The sequence below is a fragment of the Centruroides sculpturatus genome, unplaced genomic scaffold (assembly GCF_000671375.1).
Source record: "Centruroides sculpturatus isolate CEXI.00-Female unplaced genomic scaffold, Cexi_2.0 scaffold1058, whole genome shotgun sequence".
Lineage (NCBI taxonomy): Eukaryota > Metazoa > Arthropoda > Arachnida > Scorpiones > Buthidae > Centruroides > Centruroides sculpturatus.
In genome coordinates this window covers 170583-193852 of record NW_019385289.1, presented here as the reverse complement: position 1 = coordinate 193852, position 23270 = coordinate 170583, and the positions used below count along the sequence as shown (strand labels likewise).

Below are 23270 nucleotides of genomic sequence, written 5' to 3'. Positions count from 1 at the left end.
GAATCCGTGCTATAGAAGTGCCGTGTTATACGGGAGTTACCTGTATATATATATTTTTTTTATAGCCTCACTTTTCATTAAACAAAAAAATAGAAGAAATGTTAATTCTAATTTGGTTCATAAAAATATTAACATTTAGAATTGTGTATTTTCACAAATTTTAAATTAAGATGAATTTTTTAATTAAAAAAAAACTGAATTATATTTACACTAGTTCCATCTGGAGATCATAACAGAAACTATCTTTTACATTCTCAAATAATATATTTTATATGTTATAAAAAAATTTAACTTACTAATATATTACAAAATAATAATTAAAATGTATTATCTGTATTTTTTATTCTTATAACTTATTATTATTATTTTCATAATAATAAAATTCATTTATTCTTTTAATATATTTAAATTTAATTTATCATTAATATCTCAGCAATATATGAATTCATTTAGTGAAATTATGGTTTTAAATAATGAAAAACATTTAATATTTTAAATTATTTTGATGTTTTAGGTATTACGTCATAGGAAAGTCACAGGAAATAGAAAGGCGTCATCAGGCGTAACGTGTAGGTCACGTGACCTACACGTCACCACAAAATCACGTGCTTTTGTTTACAATATTTGTCACTATTATATGTTATGTTATAAAGTAATTTACAAAGTTAAATAAAAATGCGAAAAATAACAGAAAGCTGTCAATAACATACGTATAACAACTTAAATTAGTACAAAAACTAACAAAATAATAAAAAAAATCAACATAAATGACTTTCATACATTGCATTTACGCTTTGAAAAAAAAATATCATCAGAAATCATCAAAAAGTATAATGGAAATATGTAATGAACTAAATAAATTTGTAATATCACAAAAATTAGCACAAAAATTAAAGAAAAGACAGAAAAAGGAACATTTACCTCTAAGTTATAGATGACCTTGACTTTTGTAAGAGGTCTGTTTACGTAAAAAATCAAAAATGACGAATTTATTTAAAAATAAAATTCAAAATAATTTTTTCTATGTAAAATAAACACAGAAGAAAACCGTCGCAAAAACTGCATAAGTCTAAGATGTATAGTTCTAAAAAAAAAAATTTTTCTAAACCGTTAACACTAAACTGCAGAAAATTCTATAGCTCGGGATTGGCAACTAGTAACTTTTCTGCAGAAAACTTGCAACTTTGAGACTAAGATAATTTGTATCCACAAAGTACTCCAATAAATAAATAGAATTGAAACGACACTTTGAAATGTTTTCCCAATGAAAATGAATGATAATAATAAGTTTCAATAAAAATGATAAAATGTAAATTGAATTTTATCATAACGAGTTTGCTCAAATTTCCTTTCTTCTGAGATCGCAGCAATGCGCGACTGGTAAGCTAGTATTTAATAAGTGTTGTTCTTGTTTTCCTTTGGAGTTGCTCGAGATCTGTGTGAGTCCAATGTATAACTCCAAAAGAGTATGTGAGTACTGGGATGATATATGTGTTTATTGCTTTAACTGTGTGTTTTGCATTTAACTGTGTTCTAAGTACAGCGTTTAACCTNTATTGCTTTAACACACAGTTAAAGCAATAAACACACAGTCATCAACTCCTACAAATAATAGCAATAAACACACAGTTAAATTCTGTCACAACTGTGTCACAGTTAAATTCTGTCACAACTGTGTCACAACTGTGTCACAACTGTCACAACTGTGACACAGTTAAATTCTGTCACAACTGAATCACAGTGACAGTTAAATTCTGTCACAACTGTGTCACAGTTAAATTCTGTTTAACTGTGTCAAACACACAGTTAAATTCACAGTCATCAACTCCTACAAATAATAGCAATAAACACACAGTTAAATTGCTTTAACTGTGTGTTTATTGCTTTAACACACAGTTAAAGCAATAAACACACAGTCATCAACTCCTACAAATAAAGCAATAAACACCTTCATCAACTCCTACAAATGTGTGATTTGTAGGAGTTGATGAAGTTGTTTTTGTGTGGATGCACAAAATGTTCTAAGTACATTTAACTGTGTACTTAGAACACAGTTCTATACAGTTAAATGTATAGAACTGTGTTCTATACATTTAACTGTATAGAACACAGTTAAATGTACTTAGAACATTTAACTGTGTTCTAAGTACAGCGTTTAACCTACTTTGGTATTATTTAATTAATCGTTGCTTTATTTGCGTTTGTTAGTTTGGCTTGTTGGAATCCTAAATACTCGTAGAACTCGCCCTCTTCCAAGGATTCAATAACACCTCCATTTCCAAGTGCAAAGTCTTCTTTCTTTACGACTCCTTTTTCTATATGAAGTGTTTTGTATTTATCTAGGCCAAACTTCATTTGTATGTCCTAGGAGTATGAATGTGTGATTTGTAGGAGTTGATGAAGTTGTTTTTGTGTGGATGCACAAAGTTTTATGCCATCCATGTACTATACATCTGTTGTTTTTTTTATATCTGATATCGTAACCATGTTGCATTTTGTTTAACGTGTTAGATAATTGGTTCAGGGCTAAGCAAAACCAGAAAGGATCCAAGAACCTTAAAAAATTTCTCATCTAATGAATATTTGGTTTGCTTATAGGAAAGTGTTATAAATCCTGAGATGTAGTGTTGTTTTCCAATGCTGCATAGTGTATTGGAAAAATTCTATGAGTGATAAATGTATTTTGTAAATGTGTAGAATAATATGTAGCAGCTAACTGTATGGAACACTGTCGAATGCTTTTCTGTAGTCTATGTATGACGCGTATGTTTCTGTGTTGTTTGTGTGCTTGCCGTAGAATGACTGAATCTATGAGTAACTGTTCTTTGCGTCTCCTGTGATTTCTACGGCAACCTTTTTATTGTTCCGTAAGAATGTTGTGTTCTTTAACATATTCGTATATTTTATTTTCAATACAGGATGTCAATAATTTGTAGAATGTTGGAAGACATGCAATTGGTCTGTGGTATTGTTGTTTTTAGGTTTTATGTAGGTAATGTCCTAAGTAAGAAATTTTGGCATGTCTTGTGAATTGATGATGTGTGTTAGGTGTTTAGCTAGTTCCTGGTGCAGTGATGTAAACTTTTTGTACCAGAAATTGTGAATGTTGTCTACACCAGGTGTCTTCCAGTTGTGTGTTCTGTTACCAGCCAGGGCTATGGAGTCAGGTAAAAATCTACCGACTCAGACTTTTCCTTACCGTCCGACTCCGACTCCGACTCCGACCAGGGGCGGATTTGTTACCAAAAGAGACTCGGAAATTCTGATGCCATCATGTGACCTCAGAATAAAAGATTCAATAAATACAGTTCTAATAAAGATAGAGCGTAGAAATTTTTTATTCCAAAGCTAAAAGACTTCTCTAAGTAATATATAAATGTTTATTCGATAATTTTTACTTTTCCGGCTGTTATATATAACAGAGGAAAAGTGTAGCGCTCGGTCAAAAAATGACCCCTCCCAAATTTTTACATTTTTGGACTCAGGACACCGTAAAATTTCGAGATATGCAAAAGATTCGAGGTTTTTTTCTATGTGTGGATGTTAGACTGTGTGGGGGGCAGTGAGTGTCAGCCGCCCGGGGTGGAGGAAAATTTCGTCGCCCCCTTATTTAGGTATCTCAATTTAAAAGATTAAAATTCAGTTTCGTCACAGAATAAGTAATGGAAAATTCCGTGCTAGTGTTGCCACCTTTTTAAAATCGATGACCCGGACGGCGGGTGAGGTTTGTTCGAATAGAAGTTCCTGACGCATGCGCATGTCATTTTGCAATGCGAAGAATAATGTGATGTGCATGCCGGTTCTAAATCAGTTACAGTTAGCGATTAGGGAGACTTGGATAGGAGTAACGCGAGTGACCTAGCTCTATTGGATATTGGAGGTGTATGTGATTACGAATGAATCGTACAAGCAAAAAAATAAAGAAAAAAAAAGGTCGACAGGTTGCGCATGATATCCCCAGACGGCGAGTCGGATGGTAACACTATTCCGTGCTCATTTCAATCGGTCCGAATCGTAGGTGGACGAAAATATGAAATAAAATGGTTCAAATTCTTACAAGTTATTATTATTATTTATTGTGAAATTTTGCCGCTCTCTAAAAAGTGCCGCCCGGGGCGGACCGTCCCTGCCGCCCCCCTTCGCTACAATACTGGTGGGGGCATGATTTTGTTTATTCTGTTTGAAGCCTAATAATTTTTGTGGTCAGAATGGTCAGAGTCGGAGTCAGATGGTTTAAGACAGGAATTAGTTATTAAGCGTTAAAGTGTTTGAACTAAATCGTGTTCCCATATACATTCTAACATCTTAGGCGAGAACATCTTAACGGGTTTTACTGTACTATTATAAAATGGCTAAAAAGCTTACTTTGAGGGTAGAGACGAGTTTTATTTTATTTTTTTTAAATTTTGAACGCTAATAACGAGTAAAATATTCATTAAGAAATATGACACATGACCACTTTTATCTCTTCACCCTGTCGACCTTTAATTAAGAACCAAAATTTAATAGTATTAATGCCCTTTTATATGCAAGCTACAGTGCCACATTTCGTTTCTGAAACTTTACCCATTCTGAGATATTAAACAATATCTCAGAATGAAATTAAACAAATTAGACGCCAACACACACGCGCGCGCGTATTTTTCTCCTTTATTGACTTTTTTGAGGGGTTCAAGAGGTCTCCAAACGTGTAGATTTGCAAAACAAAATTTGGAGGGTCAAATTTGACACGATTCCAATACTTTTCCGTTTTATATACATAACAAGTTGGTAAGTAAAAAGGAGTCGGAGTCGGCGGATTTTTTGACGACTCCGACTCCGACTAAAACACCAAAACTCCACAACTCCGACTCCGACTCCGACTCCACAGCCCTGTTACCAGCATAACGGATGTCGTGTACGTTTATTTCACACAGGGCATAGTTGGTATGTTGTGCAGTTTTTGTTCTCCTCCTCGATCCAGCCTGCATCAGCATTGTGTGTAACAGCACTGAACCAAAGAGGAGACCAATAGATTGTGAGTTCTTCTGTTGGTGTGCCACTATGCTGTGTATCAGCGTTTGTTTTGGTACTAATTTGTCTGTAAAAGAGTTAGTTTTTTGTTCACAAATTTATTATTATTATTATTATTCACCGGATTAACTTGAGAGACTTTTTCAAAGCTTAGTCTGTCATTGTATTTATTACCGTGATGATTAAAATTGTCATAATGTGCAATAACTACAATGATGCTGTCACGCTGTCAATAGATTACAGAAATAAAGTATTGATAACATTTATATTCGTATAAATGATGAAAGTTAAGATATTCTTTAATCGACTAAACGTCATTTAAATAAGAACAATTGAGAAGCTTTATACAGTATTTCCAATTTTATAAATACAGTACATTAGAATATGAATGCATAATTGATAAAAGGAAACAAATTTAAATATAAAAACAATAATAATTAAAGAATTTATAATAATGCAATTTTAAATATTTTGAAATTCTTGCTAAAATATTGTAATTTAAAAATAAAATTAAGACAATTTATGCTTTAATTTATTTAATTTTAGTTTATTTTTCCTCAGGAAATGCGATTAACATAAAATTTATTTTAAATATCTTTTCAGTAAGTAGCCTAAATGAAAATAGTTTTTCATTAGAAATATTAAAATTTTAAATTTATACAATTTTTTGAAAGATTTTATAAATGCATTATTCAGAAATACTGAGTAAAGCGTGAGCATAAAATTTAATTATATTATATTGATATATTTCAGGCGAAAAGGAATAATCAACATTACAGTTTGGAGGCGAGTACGAATTACTATATAAATGTTAATTTTATATAAAAATATATAAATAATTTAATGAACACAGTACATAGCATTCATTTTTTACAGCGGTGCTAGTAATATTAAAACGGTCGATTAGATCCAGGATCTTCAAACTTTATTGACTATTACTCTTTCAGGGACTCCTCGACCTTTTATCGACCCTCTTTTCTTTTTGCTGATTAAGTTAATAACAATAATAATACTGTCTCATCAGATTTTATTTATTATTAATTCACACACCTGTACCTGACTTTTTGAACACCTGTACAAGGAAATCACAAGTCTCTTTGCATTGGTTTTTTAACTCATTTCGCCCAGTGGGCACTAAAAGGGTCTCTTTTAGCAAACTCATTAAGGATTCGGCCAAGCCAACAATGGAGCGGCCGAGTGGTAAGAGACGGGACCCAACGTATCCGGACGAACCACCCCCGAAAATTTTATGGGGATTTTTCGACTCATTCGGATTCGAATCCGGGTCCCCCAAAGGCTGCTACCTTGACCGCTCGGCCATCCGGCCTTTATTGTATTTGGTATTGCAGGTTTCAAAATATTGCAAGAAATAGTCATAAGTCTATTATAATGATATAAAATGTCGTATTTAACTGTTATATTTTCTCTTCTTGCCACTATAGTATTATATAATTGAATTGTATTGTTAAGAACTTAATCACAATTTATGACACTGAACTTATAGAAAATATGGCGCTTGCTTTATGACGGATTCAGAAATCAGTTAGATCCTTAAAAGAGATATCTGTTTATAAAAATTGCCGAAATTTATGTTTTATTAAACGCTTAACAAACATCTTGAAATTTAGAAAGTCAATTTTAGATTCAATTTATTAATAAAAATGTATAAAACAAGTCTAAAGTATGAATTTTTACTGATTTGACTAATAGATGGCACTGATTAAATATACGTTTTGTAACCTATTAAAAAATTATTTTTATTTATAATTATTAATGTCATAACTTTACGAAGAATAAAAATTAATATATAATTAAATCTAATTTAAACTTGTAAATTAAAGAAATAGAAATTAAACGTTTTTTTATATTAAGTAAGATGGAGTAATTTCAGTCACGACAGATAAAGAAAAAAAATTATCATTTAAAATTTTTTTTCTTTCATACGAACTAACCAATGATTGTCCTCATTACAAATCAAGCCAATAGAAATTTTTTTAGTCTTTTTGTTAACTAAATGGCGCTAAAAAGTAGCAGAGAATAAATTTCAAAATGGCAAATACGTTCTTGCCAATGATTAACACTAGAGGGCAGTATGTCGCCACGCGGCAGATCCTGATACACGAAGTCGAGATGAGTCGTCAGTCTCACGAGTGAACATCTTTTAAAAAGTTTGTTTACCTTAATTTTTTTTGATTATTTTTAATGTGATATTTATAAATGACACTTGTAATTACAGCAATGAAGGCATTGATATTAGTTGGTGGTTATGGCACAAGACTTAGGCCACTTACTCTTAGCAGGCCAAAGCCTTTGGTGGAATTCTGTAACAAACCTATGATGATGCATCAGATAGAAGCATTGGTGGAGGTAAACATTTACTTAATATTTCATCAGTTATTATGGTTAGTATGCAGTGATGGATTAGGTCCCTCTGGAGTCTGGGGCTCTAGATATTGAAGGCTCCTACACATAACTTTATGACTTCATAAAGTAATAGCATATAGTTACAGATGTAAAATTATTTATAAATTATGATGTACAATTGCAACAGTAAAATTTGCTTTATTTTTTCCAATTTTTTGGCTTTGATTCAGTTATGATAAAACAACACGTGGGCGTTCTGCAAGGGGGAAATGCCTTCTGGGAGGTCTTTTATAGGAAACTGGCACCTATTTAGATAATACTAATGTCGAGAAAATCTGGAAAACTCCATGTGGCTAGCCCGTTCGGCAAAGTGTGAACTCATGACCCTCTGCCAGTATTCAGTGGTTTTATCCACTCTGCCACTGGTAGGCCCCTTTAGAACTGGGACACGTAAGCCACAGACCTTATGTGCATAAGAAGCTGCCCATAAATTACATTCACAATTTTTTTGAAATTTTTACTTTCCTTCTCCTCTTGTCCCAGTTTGTCCAAGTTTTTGTAACTCCCCTTTCCTCTTCAGATGTCCAACAAAACTCAACCCTTCTTAAAACCTTTATCCCTTTATGAATGATAGATACAATAAGTACAAATGAAACATACAAAATAATTTTGAAATAAATACAGTATAATAAAATGCATAAACTGTATAATTTAATGAAATAAACAGACATTTGCTGAAGTTTAACCCCTCCCTCTTGTCCGACTTTGTCTGATTTGTTGTAACCTCCTCCATACCTTCCAGTGTGGACATCATTTATGGACAGCCCTTAATGGGCAATTTGGAATTTTTAATGTGGCTATATAAATAAATGATTTATTTTGCACAAAACAAACCATTTGCACACAAGTTTATATCAGGATAATACATATGTAAAGTGCAATTATAGGTATAAAACAGAATTAATTATAGGAATTAAAACAACTTTATTTAAGCATGGAAACATTTTCAAATATTTTTTTCAATTTTATTCATTTTTAATTGTATAAAAATATATTCAAATAACCATTATTTATTTTATTTTTTACATTTATGAGAGTTTTTTTTTGTATTTTTAAAAATATATTTTTATATATATTTGACTACTGTGTTATATATGATAATTTAAAAGAAAAAAATTACATATTAAAATTGCTTGTTTTAACACTCAAATAGGTGCCAGTTTATCATAGAAAGTCCTTCCAGCAACAAACTCTCTTGACAGTTGCATTTCCTTCTCTTGTCACTTTCTCCACTTCCATTTAAATTAGAAAATATTATTATTTTTATAGCAACAGCTTGTTTTGAATAAGGAAATCTAAAAACATATTTCAAGAAATACATAAAAATTAATGAGCAATTATTTATTGTGACATTGTCACAATGCTGGGCTGCAATTTTTAATCATATTTTTAATTAATTTAATTTAAAATATATGCTCTCCTCCTCAAATTAGTAACATCTTGCCCCTGTACTTTCCTTTAACACAATAGTCATGCCAGTCATCTATTAATTGTTTTCAGGGAAAGTTTTGAATTGAAATAACACATCTTCCGGTTTGCATCGGAAGTTCATGTATAGTTAATTGGTGCTTCCTGTTCCTAATGTTTTCATATCTGGCCTCTGATTTTANTCATTTGCATTGAATGCCAAAGTACAATGTCAGCTATTGAATCAGAGTGACAAAAATGCTTAAAAAACAATTTAGATTTTGACTATTGGTTTAATAATAAGATTTAATGTAATGAGTTTTGATAAATGTTGTTTTTTATTTTTGTGGATTTATGTACTAATATAATATGTATATATACCTGAATATAATCATATGTATAATGACACATGCCTTTACCAAATAAATGAGTAAATCTTTATGAATTTTTATTTACATGGTTTATGGACCCAAAAAAATATCAGGGTGGACAAACGCCCCACTGCACTAATGCCGAAAAAAAACTCAGTGCACTAACGCAGGGTTAACAATAGTCATGCCAGTCATCTATTAATTGTTTTCAGGGAAAGTTTTGAATTGAAATAACACATCTTCCGGTTTGCATCGGAAGTTCATGTATAGTTAATTGGTGCTTCCTGTTCCTAATGTTTTCATATCTGGCCTCTGATTTTATCTATTTAACTTTGTACTTGAGATTAAAGAAAGACAGTGGGAATTTATAGGTCTACAATTTCTTCAAATTGTAGCCCAGTAAACAATTTATATGGCTTCTATACAAATATTTATTGAATATTGATCCTAAAAGCATTCCACACAATTAATACTTACTCCAGCATATGAAATTTAATGGAAGCACAAACATTTTCAGCCACTTCAACACTGCTGAAGTAAGTATGAATAGTGTGTACTAGTGAATAGTGTTTTTAATCTACTGGTTCAGCTTTTGAGTGTTTAAATATTGATCCTATTGTATTTTTTAAATTTAAAACCTATGAGCTTAAAAGTATCATTGTTGTGTTATATTTCTGTTTGATAACTCATCTTTCACATTTTATTTATTTTTAATTACAAATAAACAGGCTGTCATAACCAACAATGGTTATAATATGCTCTTCAAATAACAAATGTCATGACACAGTAACAAAAATGAACATCCACATTTGAAACAATATTAAGATCTACATTTTGGGAAATTAGAAACAGTGCCTTAGGTATAGTCAGTCAGTGATAAATGAATGATTTAATGTATTATTCTATTGTGATGAAGCATTGATTTTCTTCTTTATATACAGCTGTGAGACCCACCATTTTCTCTAAATTTTGTTTGTTTATATATATATATATATATATATATGATAGAGATTTATTATTATTTTGTATAACTTTAATTTTTAATCAACATATTTTAAACTGATAATGTATTCTCTTTAAATGATAAATTGGAAATTTTATTATATTTGAAATTATAAATGTATTTTATATATTTTTTGTTTTGTTTGTTTGTTTATCAAACAATTGTAAAAATTAGCTACTGGACAAGATGTTCTTTGTACCCATACAGCTACAATATGTAAATGTGACACTGTAGTTGTTTACCGTATCAAATAGAGTAACAGAATTAAATCTATTTTCCCCCATTTTAGGGATCCTCCCTTCTAAATTTTTAGTAATATAGATTAAAAATCATTGAGAGAAACAAATTAGAATAAAAAAAATTATCAGTTGTCATTAACCTCACAACATTCAGTGCAAAAGATAAAAGGCATGACTGTTGTTTCCCTTTTCTGCTTGTGTCAATTGAGTTTTATTTTAACAGTACCTAAATATGCTAAGTTTTAATTATAGTCTTAGTTTTATCCAAATATAGGTGTAATGTCATGCTTTATTTTTGAAATAAATTTTCCCTTCTTATTTCTATGTTGGTATAGTTGATTTTACAGTTGTCCTCCTGAGAGGCTTATTCCTGGACTTTGGAATGGCTCTTACCTTCATGCCTTGCATATTTCAATCTTACCTAGAATTCAAATTGGAGGTGTGTATAATAATACACACCTGATGGCAGAACCTCTACTTAAAAGGGTTCTCTCTTGATTTTGATCGCCCTCCAAACTCCACACTGGATATTAGGTAAAGTTGCAGCTCTAAATGAGGTAATGGTAGAGCTGTAGACCATGCCCATAGGAGGAAAAAAGTCAAAAGGAACCAATGATCCTTTGTGAGATATAACTTGCCAAACTTAGCTTGTTAACACACAATAGGCTTAATGGAGCATTAAGTATTTTACATGCCATTTTATTTGACATAATGATGTATAATTATTTTATTTTTATTTTTTTTGTTAAATAATTCCCCATTTAAAAAAAAAACATATTTTTTATGCATTACAGGCAGGGGTTACCCATGTAATTTTAGCAGTTAGTTATAGGGCTGAATTACTAGAGAAAGAAATTAAGAAAGAAGAAGAAAAGGTAAATTATTACTTTGTTTTTATTTAATATATTAATAATACAAAACTTTATATATGTATTTTTTATATTAAATGCAGTTAGGAATTGAAATTACGATATCACTTGAAACGGAGCCTCTTGGAACTGCGGGTCCTCTTGCTCTTGCCAGGACATTATTAACAACTGATGACGAACCATTTTTTGTTTTGAACAGTGACATTATATGTGACTTCCCATTTAAAGAAATGGTGAGGTTTCACAAAAATCATGGAAAGGAAGGAACACTAGTAGTAAGTTATTAATATACATTATTGGAAAAGCAATTAATACTTTTAAAATTTTTAATGTGTGTCATAAAATTAATAAATTTANCTGCTTTAGTTCATTTTCACAGAAAAGCCATAATGCCTCACAGAAAAGCAAGCTTAGGTCGTCATACTTGTAGCACCATCTGTTAGACATAAAAGCCTTAACTCTAGATATATTTTTTAATTTATATGAATGTTTAATGGAATAATATACAGCCTATGTCCACCCTGAAGTTCCATTTCTAAATATTGGTGAAAGAATTTTTGAAATTGGATGAATAGTTTTCTACTATTCATCCAATTTCAAACTATTCATCCAATCTCTACATCCAAACTTACAAACTTTATCTCTTTATAATATTAGTATAGATTTTGTAATATTTTTTTATACTTCTATGAACAGATTGAGGTAAATATTGCTGTCCAAGTAGGCCTTACTATAAAAAACATAAATAATGGCTTATCTACTTTAATATTTGTATTTTGCATTATCTATTTTGTTTACAGTTAAAAAAAATAGTTGGAAAGCGAGTTTTTCAATGCTACATTGAATACTTTGAAAACTGAAAATTTACTTTGAATAACATTGTTTTTTTTTTTACAAAAATTAAACAGAGTTGTTTTATCTATTTATATATATTTACTTATATGTTTTGTATGCTATTTTTTATTATAGTTTTTTGTATGTTACTTTATTATTGCTATTTAATTTCACATTTCCTTGTACAGTGGTGCCTCGTATAACGTACTTAATCCGTTCCAGGTGCACGTCCGTTAAGTGAAAAGTCTGTTATACGAAACCCATTTTCCCATAGAAATACATGTTAAAACATATAATTCGTTCCGCAGCATAAAATAACCATACTGTACCGTAAAAAAATGAAAATGGAGCAGTCGCTAATTATGCCGGGTAGTCAGATGTTGTAAGGAGGAGGTGGAGGAACACTTTTTTCACACATTCATACAGATACAGACTTTTTACACATTGCAGCAGGTCTCTTTTTATTGTTTTTTAATTGGAGTCAGTTTCAGGAGAGGCTATCGGAGCTTGCAGGGCTCCTCTTGTTCCGTCTTTTGTTTTTTGGCAGCTGGCTTGAAAAACATGTCCAAGGTGGTCTGTTTCTCTCTCTTCTTCAACACCTGTCGGAAATGATGGGCAAGGGTCATTGTAGAGATCATTGATCCTGTTGGCCTCAGCTGTGTTTGGATAATGAGTGTTGGTAAACTCCTGAACCTCTCCCCATTTGACAAGGAAGTTTTTGTCAACTTTCACTCCTTCTGGTGATTTCTTGCTTTGTTTCAATTGAAATCACCTTTCTGTGTTTTTAGAAGCCATGATTTGCACAACACTTGAATAAATGTAAATACCCTGCACTGAGGTGATGTACTTAATAAACAAGGGAGCAAGCCAAATCCCAACGGGAGCTCTGTACTTCAGATATATTAATAATATAGACTATTCTAATAATACTAATATATTCTAAAAATAGTAGATTGTCATTGGCAATGGCAAAAGAGTGGAAACATCATTCGCACTTGTTCGCAGAAAGTCTGTTGTTTGCCTCACGTAACTGCCGAACGGAAAATCTGTTGTTCGCAGCATTCGTTATTCAAGGCATATGTTATACGAGGCACCACTGTATCTGTTTTAATTGGGGGATATTGTTTTTGGGAGGCATTATTTGTCATTAAGATATGGTCATTTTTATAAAGAATAATATCATTCATAAGAATTGCTCAAAACATTCTTTGTGGATATAGATGTATAATTGCATACAATGAACCAGCAACTCCACACTGTTAACATATATTCAGAAAAATAATTTTCTACACTTAAAGTTAAAATGCTTGTACGTATTGGTAACACAGAAATGGAAAACAACTAGTGGTATCTTTTTGGCAGGATGTTTAAAGTTAGTTTCCAATCTAAGTTTTTTGGTAGGTCATATCTTGAAAACCTTTTAAAGAAGACTTATTTGTGACACTAGAATGTATGCCTAAAATATTTTCACCAAGTTCAGTTACACTTTGTATGTGTGCATGTGCACGTATCATTGAAACTTGCCTATACAGGTATACCTCGACTTACGTCGTTTCGAGTTACGTCGTTCCCGATTATACGTCGTTTCGAGTTACGTCGTTCCCGATTATACGTCGTTTGTCAAAAAAGTATATGGAAAAATAAAAATCAAATTTAAGTCATTTTATTCGACTTTACATCTGTCCGCTACAAATATTGAAGTCGTAATATCACTAGAAAAATGTTTAAAGCACGTAAAATCATATTAAAATATATACATTTACAAGTATGTACTGTACTTACAGTACATGCATTCGTAAATTTAGATTACTTTTTTTCTGTACTATATTAAAAACTAAAATTTATTTGTTTGTAAGCTTAAAACAGATCCTTATTAACCATACATTATTAAAAATGCATTAATAAATAAAATACAGAACCGGAATTGGCAATTTATGGTTTAGCCTAGTGACAGGTAGATTTGGAGACAAGTAAATTCGACTTACATCGTTTTTCGACTTAAGTCGTTCTCCTGGAACCAATTACCGACATAAGGCGAGGTATACCTGTACTAATAAACAAATAACCAATAGGTATCAATTAACAGGGTAGATAAATAAGATGACAATTAGTGGAAATTTTGGTTTCATTGATCATGACATCAGAAGGACATATATATTAATTAAGTTAAGACTATTTCAGTTTCTAATTTCAGTTAAGACCCACTTCCATTGAAAAAGAAGTATTTCCGTACATGGCACAAGATGGAGAATTATATGCAATGGAATTACAAGGATTTTGGATGGACGTCGGACAACCAAAGGACTTTTTAACAGGAATGTGCTTTTATTTAGCGGCACTAAAGCAGTGGAATTCGGCAGCCTTATATCAAAATGCCGGAGTCGTAGGAAATGTCTTAGTGGTAGGAATTTCGTGGATTACATTTATTTTTTTTTATCTGTTGCTAAGAATATAACTAAAGTTATATTTGTTAGGATCCCAGTGCTAAAATTGGTAAAAGTTGTAGGATAGGTCCAAATGTTACAATCGGTCCAGATGTAATCATTGAAGATGGTGTATGTATCAAGAGATGTACAATATTAAAAGGAGCTCACATTCGTTCTCATTCCTGGTTAGAATCCTGCATTATAGGCTGGAGATGTGTTGTTGGGCAATGGGTGAGTTTTGAATTCAATGTATTTTGTTTTTATTATTTATAATATAATTTATATTTTAAGTTTAATTATATAAAACAAGTTATTTTGTTCATAGATTACAGTATAAACATAAAAATCTAAGTAATTGAAAGGAAACAGATTCTTTGATATGTTTTTAATACATTTTAAAGGGAATAATATAATATAAATTGATTTGGTCACTGCAGCATTGTCAGTGTTCCTCTGGAATATTCTTAATTTTGCAAATTATTTTACCAAATTAAAATTTTATTCACCATTGCATGCAGCCAGTATATATTTGTAATAATTTTTATGTTAACCATTATTAGAATAAATACAGTATTTTATTTGAAGATAAATTTTGAAAAACAGATTTTTTTTTTGACATTATGCAGAAAAATTTAACTATACAGATATATATACAGACAAATATACAGATGTAATATAGTTATTTTGTTTAAAGGTGAGGATGGAAAATACATCTGTTCTTGGTGAAGACGTTATTGTAAAGGACGAAATTTATGTGAATGGAGGAAAGGTGCTACCACACAAGGCAATATCTGAATCCGTAACAGAGCCACAAGTAATTATGTGAACTGTAAATTACCATGATGTTCCCATTTTTCATCCAAACATACTATTATGAATTGTAAGGTGTATGGATTACACTGCCGAATTTTTTGCTAAACACTTTAATTGGATTGCAAAATCAGTCATTAATTTAAAAAACGCAGACTGAAATGTTAAAGCATTCTTATCTTTTATAAATGCATCTTTGTAATTTTTCATTATTGATTGGTTAAGCACTACAATTAAAAACAATGTAAAATTTCTAGTGAATTTTTTCTATTTCTGAGTTATTCAATGACTTTAATATGTAGAAAGTAGTTTATTTTTTTATGATTATTATTTGTTAACTTTTTGTTTTCTGGACTTGCATTTAAATAATGTGCTTTGGGTGAGAAAAACATCTACAGAATTATTCCATAACAACTTACTAATGATTAAATTAATGAATATAAACACAGCAACAGAAGCTTTAGGCATTAAATTCTTAATTAATATTACATTTTGCATTTTGATCTAGAAAGAAATGTTAACATCTAAAACTTCAGCTTTATGTTAAGATCAATGAAAAAATAAGTCATAAAATCATAAATAAAAGTTAATTGTTGTACAGAATATAATTCATAAATCAGATTTTCCTACTTAAAAGATGATGATAGTAAAATTTATAAAATTAATAGGTAAGTACAAAGTAAAATCTTTTTTAATTTCTGTAATTATGTACTATTTGTATGAAAGTTTGAATAAGCTGCTTTGTATAATATAGAAAATATTTTTAATATATTACCTACAACAATTTTCTAAAATAACTAACAAATAATTCAAAAGTTTGTCATACAAAATACAAGAAATTACAGTGAAATGCCATTCTGTTTACAAACAACTGCAATTATAGTTTATTTAATATTAAATTTTCTTATTTACTGTATTTTTGAAATAAGGAAAATGGCATGTAACATATATTCAATATATTCATATGTTATCAGTGTTTTATTCTTTCCCAAAAGATATTTATTTTGTACTAACAATGTGCCATGTCAATCAAAAATTTCATGTTTTAATTTCAATTTTTGAATATTCAGAGGAGAATTAAACATTTTTAAGATTTTAAATTAGTTTGTTTTCTTTATTATTTTTTGTATAATATGAATGCTTTGTAGATAAGAAATTACACCTCATTGCAAAATTTCCAGCAAAGAAATTCAATATTCTAACGTTTTTCGCCACTATTTCATTGGCCCTCGTCAGGAACTGTAGAATGGCTAAACCGTTCTATAAATAGAATGCTGTTGTGTTATAATGTTTAAAAATTTCAAATACATTTGAATAAATGCTGTGACATATTTTATGTGATGTATATTATGAGTTTAGATAGTATTTCCATGCATTTGTTACATGAATGGCAGCTGTGTTGATGCAGGCTCCAATCCTGCACCCTGTAATCTGTACCGCTTCTAATGTTTTGCTGGTTGAAGACCCTGTGTATTAGGGTAGCTTGGTCCCAACTGGGGGAAATCCCCAGATTGCTAGTGTAATGTGCCAGAGCTGTATTAATATTTCCTTTTTGTATGTCATATTTCTTTGCTGGAAATTTTGTATTGAGATGTAATTTCTTATCTCCATATACAGTCCCAGTTTTCTGGTACAGTTGGTGTTTATTGTTCATGAATGCTTTGGTTTATAATTTAGTAAATGTAAAGAAACAGCATATATGGTTTATTTGGTAGACTATAGTTTTGTTCATTAAGAAGGGTCATTGTAGCTGAAAGATCTGAAATGTCTATTGACCCATATAATTTGTCAGTCTACCACTCAGAAATCTTAGAAGAGAAGTTACTCAAAGTGTTCTATATTCATCAATTTTAATGAAAATTTAGTCATAATAAATACTAATAAAAAATTAAAAAATGATTTTTCAAAAAAAAATTAACTGCTAATAAATGTTCATTCATGAGATATGGCTGGCTGTCAGAACACAGTGTTGTGTGTAGCCATTGTTCATCAGTAAAATCCATTGACTTGGTATATAGCTGTGGTAGCAAGACATCAGACAAGAAACCACCTCTTCAAAAAATCATGGCTGATTAATACGTGAATTGAATATCTTGATACCCTCTTCCAAGCAGTTCCTAGCTGGCTTCACTCCCACTGATCTCACTTCTTCAACCAATCTTCCAGTGTAATACTCGTACCAAATTGAGTCATCTGGAGCTTCTGAGCAGTGCCCATATTGCCAATTTATCCATATTCCACAGAGGCCTAAAACCCAAACCCATTTCAAGTGGCAAGTCCATGGCTGCATGTGTCTGTGACAATTGAGTATGGAACCACTTCCTACAGAATAAGCTGTGATTTTCCAGATCATTGATGCATTATAGATTCATGGGGCCTCACGCAAATTTGAATTAGGAGCTCCATGTACAGTATTGACTTCAAACATTTTTGTTTGGTTGAATTTTGGGGTAATTTCCCCCTGTATCCTTGTTCATTTTTTAATGTGACCTATATGCTGTGCCTTTGCACCCTGCACCTGTACCACGTCAGGAATCTAAGGTCTCCAGATGTGGCCTAAGTTAAAATTTTGATATTCTTAGTATAATAATGAGTTTGTAAAAGATTTGTTTGGGGGGCCTAGACAATTGCCCTTTTTACCCATAAGATAATGCTCCACTGTTCCAGACCTGTAGTCTTTACTATGGTTTACTTGAGGAAGCAGTACTCTCCAACAGGACACTTATTCCTCGTCTTTCTACTTTGAGTGCCCTCTTAGGTCACTCAAATTAGATAACAGAGTAGCAGGCCCCAGCCAAAAATGGTCATGCCCCACTACTATAAAAACAGCCATACTGGATATTGAATGAGGCATGCCTAAATAATGTGAAAATTCAGTCTGATCAGAGAAAATACTGCAAACAAGTGCATCCCAGCACAATGTTGGAACATCATGTTGCCACTNTGAACAGTGACATTATATGTGACTTCCCATTTAAAGAAATGGTGAGGTTTCACAAAAATCATGGAAAGGAAGGAACACTAGTAGTAAGTTATTAATATACATTATTGGAAAAGCAATTAATACTTTTAAAATTTTTAATGTGTGTCATAAAATTAATAAATTTATGATATTCTATTGTTTAATTAATTATCTATTTCATGAACAATATACAGTCAAACTTGTCTGTAACAGAATCTGTTACAGATTAGTGTGTCACTAGTGTTACCACCTTTTCAAAATCGCTGACCCGGACGGCAGGTGAAGTTTGTTCGAACAGAAGTTCCTGACGCATGCGCAATGCCATTTTGCAATGTGAAGAATAACGTGCAGTGCATGCCGGTTCTAAATCAGTTACAGTTAGGGACTAGGGCAGGGGTGGCCAACAGTTTTTGCCCCCAGGTTGAATTGGAAAGAGAACTTTTTTCACGGGCTGAACCAGAGGCTGCCTAGGAAAGATTTTGAGGTGGTGCAAGATCTCATTGTGGTGTCACCCTGTAGTGACTAAATTGCACATAGAGATTACAGATACATTTTTCACATTATCGTGCTTTATCAACATTCTATGCTGTACTTAAGAGATTTGTAATGGAGGGTTAACTCTAGATGCACAGTGAGTTGTTGACTTTTTTTTTGTAGGCATCAGAATTTTTCATCAAGTTATTTGAACTTGAGTAGCTAATATTGAAAGATTAATTGCGGGCCACTAAATTCATTAGACGGGCTGTATGTTGGCCATGTCTGGACTAGGGAGACTTGGGTAGGAGTAACGTAAGTAACCTAAATTAAGAAAGAACAACTATGGATGGATTAGCTCTATTGGATATTGGAGATGTGTACGAATATGAATCGTACAAGCAAAAAGAAAAGGTCGGCAGATTGCACATGAATGTCATTGCACAGGAAATGTGCAATGACATTCATGATGACATTGCACATTTCCTGGACAAAATACAAAATTAATAGTTCACCCAGACAGTGAGTGGATTCCCGGACTGTCCAGGTGAAAACCGGATGGGTGGTAACACTGTCACAGACACATATTGTTGAAACATTATATTCACTTGAAATGGTTGTAAAACATGCTGATGATTGTGTTCCTGTGTTCCCATGAAGTTTGTTTTTTTCATTTATGAAAAAACTAACAGAATTCATTATAATTTTGTTTGATGAAGATAGGCAGCTCTAAGGTTTTACTTAATTTTTAATTAGTTACTCATTTTATCTTAGAGAACATTTTTACAGATGAATGAAAAAATTAAATTTAAAATAAAAATGTTTGTTATTAACTGAAAATTTATTCTGGCCAGTGATGATTGTTTCGTCAAGTACTAAGGTATTTGATTAATGTGGTTTCGATGTATGTGGTTACATCAAGAAATTTATTAATTGCATTAAACAAGGGTTATCTATAGTAGGTAACCTGTATATAGTGAAAATTTGTTTACTACGGAAGAGTTGTTTGGCCCCTTAGGGTTCTATTATAGACAGGTTTGATTATATTATTTTAAAAAGTAGTTTCATATTTGTGTGAAAATGATTTCATTTGTGTTGTTTGTCATTTTTGTTATTAAAATATGAAATATTATTATTATGAAAATCTTAAATCAATTTAAAGTTTAGATGAAGAAGTAAAAATTTCTATATTTTATTACTCAGATTGTAACTTTGTTATCAGTTTAACTTTTATTTTTGGCATTTCTTTTTGTTTATTATTATTATTATTATGTTGGGTTTTGTGAGTATTATTATTATTATTATTATGTTGCAAATGTCACAGTCAACTAATACAGTGCCAAGTGCTATTCCAGACTGAAGTCAAGATATAGTTACCTAAACAAGTGTAACATTAAGCTTCTGTGTTATTGATGTGTGTCCATATCTAGAAACTTCTTTACAATGTGACATGTTTTAAGTATTGTGGCTTTCTGTAGTGTCGTGTGTTTTTATTAAGGTTTAATGTTTCTAGACTTTTGTGTAGTGTATTTGGAATGAGAGTGACAATAGGCACAATAAATACTCTATCTATCTCATAGTTGCCTTTTATTATTATTATTAAATATATTCTATTGACTAAGTGGTAAAATTTGTTAAGATGTTTTGTTAATTTGATATTTTTTTCAGATTTTAACCAAAATTGTTGTTTAGAGGTACTACAGCTTATGATATTGCAATCATTAACTGAACACAATATCATAAATCAGGATTAAATTCACAGCAGAAGTTAGTTTCATAACTTTATCAGAAAAACAAATATTAGGAGCATGAATGATTGATTTTATCTAATTGTAAATGAATCTCAGTAATGAATTGTATGATCTACTGTATGTAACTTGGTCACATGTTTTTCAAATTACAGTAAGGCCCCTTAACGTGGGGGATGTGTTCCTAGACAACAAAGTGCTAAGCGAAACAGTGTTAAATGAGGTCATTTTAACATAGAGTAAATAGGGATAGGGAAACATGCAACCAAAAATCAACAAATTTTACTTTAAGTTATTTTTATATTAATTTGTATAATAATATATGTTAAATAAAACACAAACATATGCACACAGAAATGTAAAGTTCATTTTTTGTGATGACGGTCCTGACTTTTCTGAAATTCTTGTTCTTTTGCAATAAAGTCATGAAGTTTCATTTGTCGCTTTTTTCTTTCCTTAAGCAAATGTCAGTAGCAGAAGATCGCATCTAAAACTTCTTGTTTAGCTTTTGCACTCCTTTCTAAAACTGGATCATTTGCTACAATTTGATCAATGATTTCAGTTATCTTACCAAACTGTTACTAAGGAAATCTGTAGAGAAATTTTTTGGGTTCTTCATTTTCAGAAACTCTATTTTCCAATTACACACAAATTCCATGTTCTGCCAGTTCTTGAAGGACATCGTTGTAAGGCTATCACCAGAAACCTGCTGTAACTCCTCAATATCCTGCTCGTCTATATCTCCTAGTCCTGCTATATCGATTAGGTTGAGTTTGGTCAACCTAACGATACAGCGATAGGCTCTTCTCGTTGAGAATTCTTGGATACCTTCAGTCACAACTTCTTCCACACTTCGTTCATGAATTTATCAGTTAATTCTTGCCAAGTGAAGTTGATATTTCCTATGGCATCCATGATATTATATTTTTTTCCAAAATTGCACCAAACAAACAGATTTAAATAAAGTACACTTTTTTGCCACCTTTTGCTGATTGGTTTTGTTTGCAAATAATTGTATTATATACAAATTAATGAAATGCTGTGATAATTGAATCAGAGTAAATTTTGAGCTTTTTTCTAGGCTTAGAACAGACGCGTTATATCAAATCAGCGTTAAGCGGGATCTTACTGTACTTAGCCATAAAACTTCTATTCTTGTTGAATTATCATCACTTTTGTAATTTTAATTAGCCTTATATCTGTTTCTGTGGGAAAATATAAACATGGTAAAACAATTGTTCCAATCAAGTACACATTTGTGAGGGATGCAACAATGAGCGGGCCCACCAACATCGAAAGGGGAAATTTGGAGAGACACATGGTGGATACGACTCATCATGGTGTGTACCGGGGCAAGAGATTTATTGGAGGGTGTGGGAGTTATGGACGGAAGTAGAGGAGGAGAGAAGGAAAACGACGAAGGAGTGCAGTTGAACTGTTCTTCGCTGGTGCTTGACATCGTTGTTCACCATTAACTGTGTATCCATCTCAGAACGAATAATAAAGTGTCCTGTTCGTAGTCTCATCCTTTCGTGTTATTGTGCATAGTCATGACAATATTTGCTTTAAAGAATTTATCATACAGAAAAATCCAAGCATTTTATTAAAATAGACTGTATTAACTAAAGGAGTGAAGCATTTTGGATATTGTTGCCCCTCATCAATCCTTTCCTTAACAAATATCTGAAAAGAATTGAATGAAAATGTTGAATTTTTAAGTATAATTTCATATTATAATTTTATCTTACCAGATGTTTAAGGAAAGGATCGATGAGGGGCGACAATGCCTAAAATGCATATCCATTCCTTTAGTTAATAAAGTCTATTTTAATCAATTGTCTGGATGTTCATATATGATAAGTTCTTTAAAGCAATATTTTGCTTGATTTGAATAATTTTAAACAGAAACTAAGCTCTTAAAGTACCAATGGATTAAAACAATATTTTTAAAAATGTTTTCTAGTATTTTGAAATATTCTAGGAGTATTAAATGTATTGTTTTTATATATAGGTAACAAGGGTAGAAGAACCTTCTAAGTATGGTGTAGTAGTTTATGATGAAACAGGAAAAATTGAGATGTTTGTTGAAAAACCTCCAGAATTTGTTTCTAATAAAATAAATGCTGGAATGTACATTTTAAGCACATCAGTTTTAAAACGAATACAGGTATGTAATTTTTAATTTCATATTATAAATGTAAGATGTATAATAATTACAACAGATATCAAATAAATAAAATAATTAAATTTATAAATTTATTTATTTTATAATTATTATATTTAATTAATTAATTAATTAATAAGAGATGGTGGCCTGGTGGTGAGTCTCCTGCCAAATTTATTAGTAATTATTTAGTCTTAATAACTTGAATATATAGTCAAAAATAATCATAAAATCCTCTATAAAAGTTTTTCAAAATTTGCTTTGCTTCAAGATCCAGCCTGCCAAAAAGTGCTTTTTAAATTTCCTGCTAGAGTACCAATATTACGGTTGTCAACTTTATAAAGTAACTAGCTGACCCTGCCATGCGTTGTTGTGGCTCAAAATGTATCTATTATATGACACTTCCCCCATGGGGGGGATTTTTCGAAAAATCCCTTCTTAGTGTATATTCTGTTGACGTACCCTATTAAAATGCAATCAAAAACGCAAAAAACTGCATCTAAAATAGTATAAGAAAACACCTTCA

At 31.3% G+C, this 23270-nt stretch overlaps 2 protein-coding genes across 2 annotated transcripts in view; both read left to right on the top strand.

Annotated features, from left to right (window-relative positions):
• Nucleotides 1-7061: 7061 nt before the first annotated feature.
• LOC111637224 (mannose-1-phosphate guanyltransferase beta-like) overlaps nucleotides 7062-23270 on the top strand; it is a 21273-nt gene continuing 5064 nt past the window's right edge. The window contains exons 1-6 of the mRNA XM_023382666.1: nucleotides 7062-7181; nucleotides 7250-7380; nucleotides 11252-11332; nucleotides 11410-11529; nucleotides 18352-18423; nucleotides 22592-22747. Coding sequence (XP_023238434.1) covers nucleotides 7252-7380; nucleotides 11252-11332; nucleotides 11410-11529; nucleotides 18352-18423; nucleotides 22592-22747 — 558 coding nt within the window. The 5' untranslated portion in view covers nucleotides 7062-7181; nucleotides 7250-7251. The remainder of the gene's footprint in view (nucleotides 7182-7249; nucleotides 7381-11251; nucleotides 11333-11409; nucleotides 11530-18351; nucleotides 18424-22591; nucleotides 22748-23270) is intronic.
• On the top strand, nucleotides 14220-17101 carry LOC111637225 (mannose-1-phosphate guanyltransferase beta-like). Its single transcript, XM_023382668.1, has 3 exons — nucleotides 14220-14561; nucleotides 14635-14817; nucleotides 15281-17101. Exons 1-3 carry the CDS (start codon nucleotides 14394-14396, stop codon nucleotides 15410-15412), a joined length of 483 nt encoding a protein of 160 aa, XP_023238436.1. The 5' UTR covers nucleotides 14220-14393; the 3' UTR covers nucleotides 15413-17101.

What these genes read in the sequence shown, in the direction of transcription:
- LOC111637225 (XM_023382668.1), top strand. Translation starts at nt 14,394, where the DNA reads ATGGCACAAGATGGAGAATTATATGCAATGGAATTACAAGGATTTTGG. An exon ending in TCGTAGGAAATGTCTTAGTG is followed by an intron (nt 14,562 to 14,634) that starts GTAGGAATTTCG and finishes TATATTTGTTAG; the next exon opens with GATCCCAGTGCTAAAATTGG. An exon ending in GATGTGTTGTTGGGCAATGG is followed by an intron (nt 14,818 to 15,280) that starts GTGAGTTTTGAA and finishes TTTTGTTTAAAG; the next exon opens with GTGAGGATGGAAAATACATC.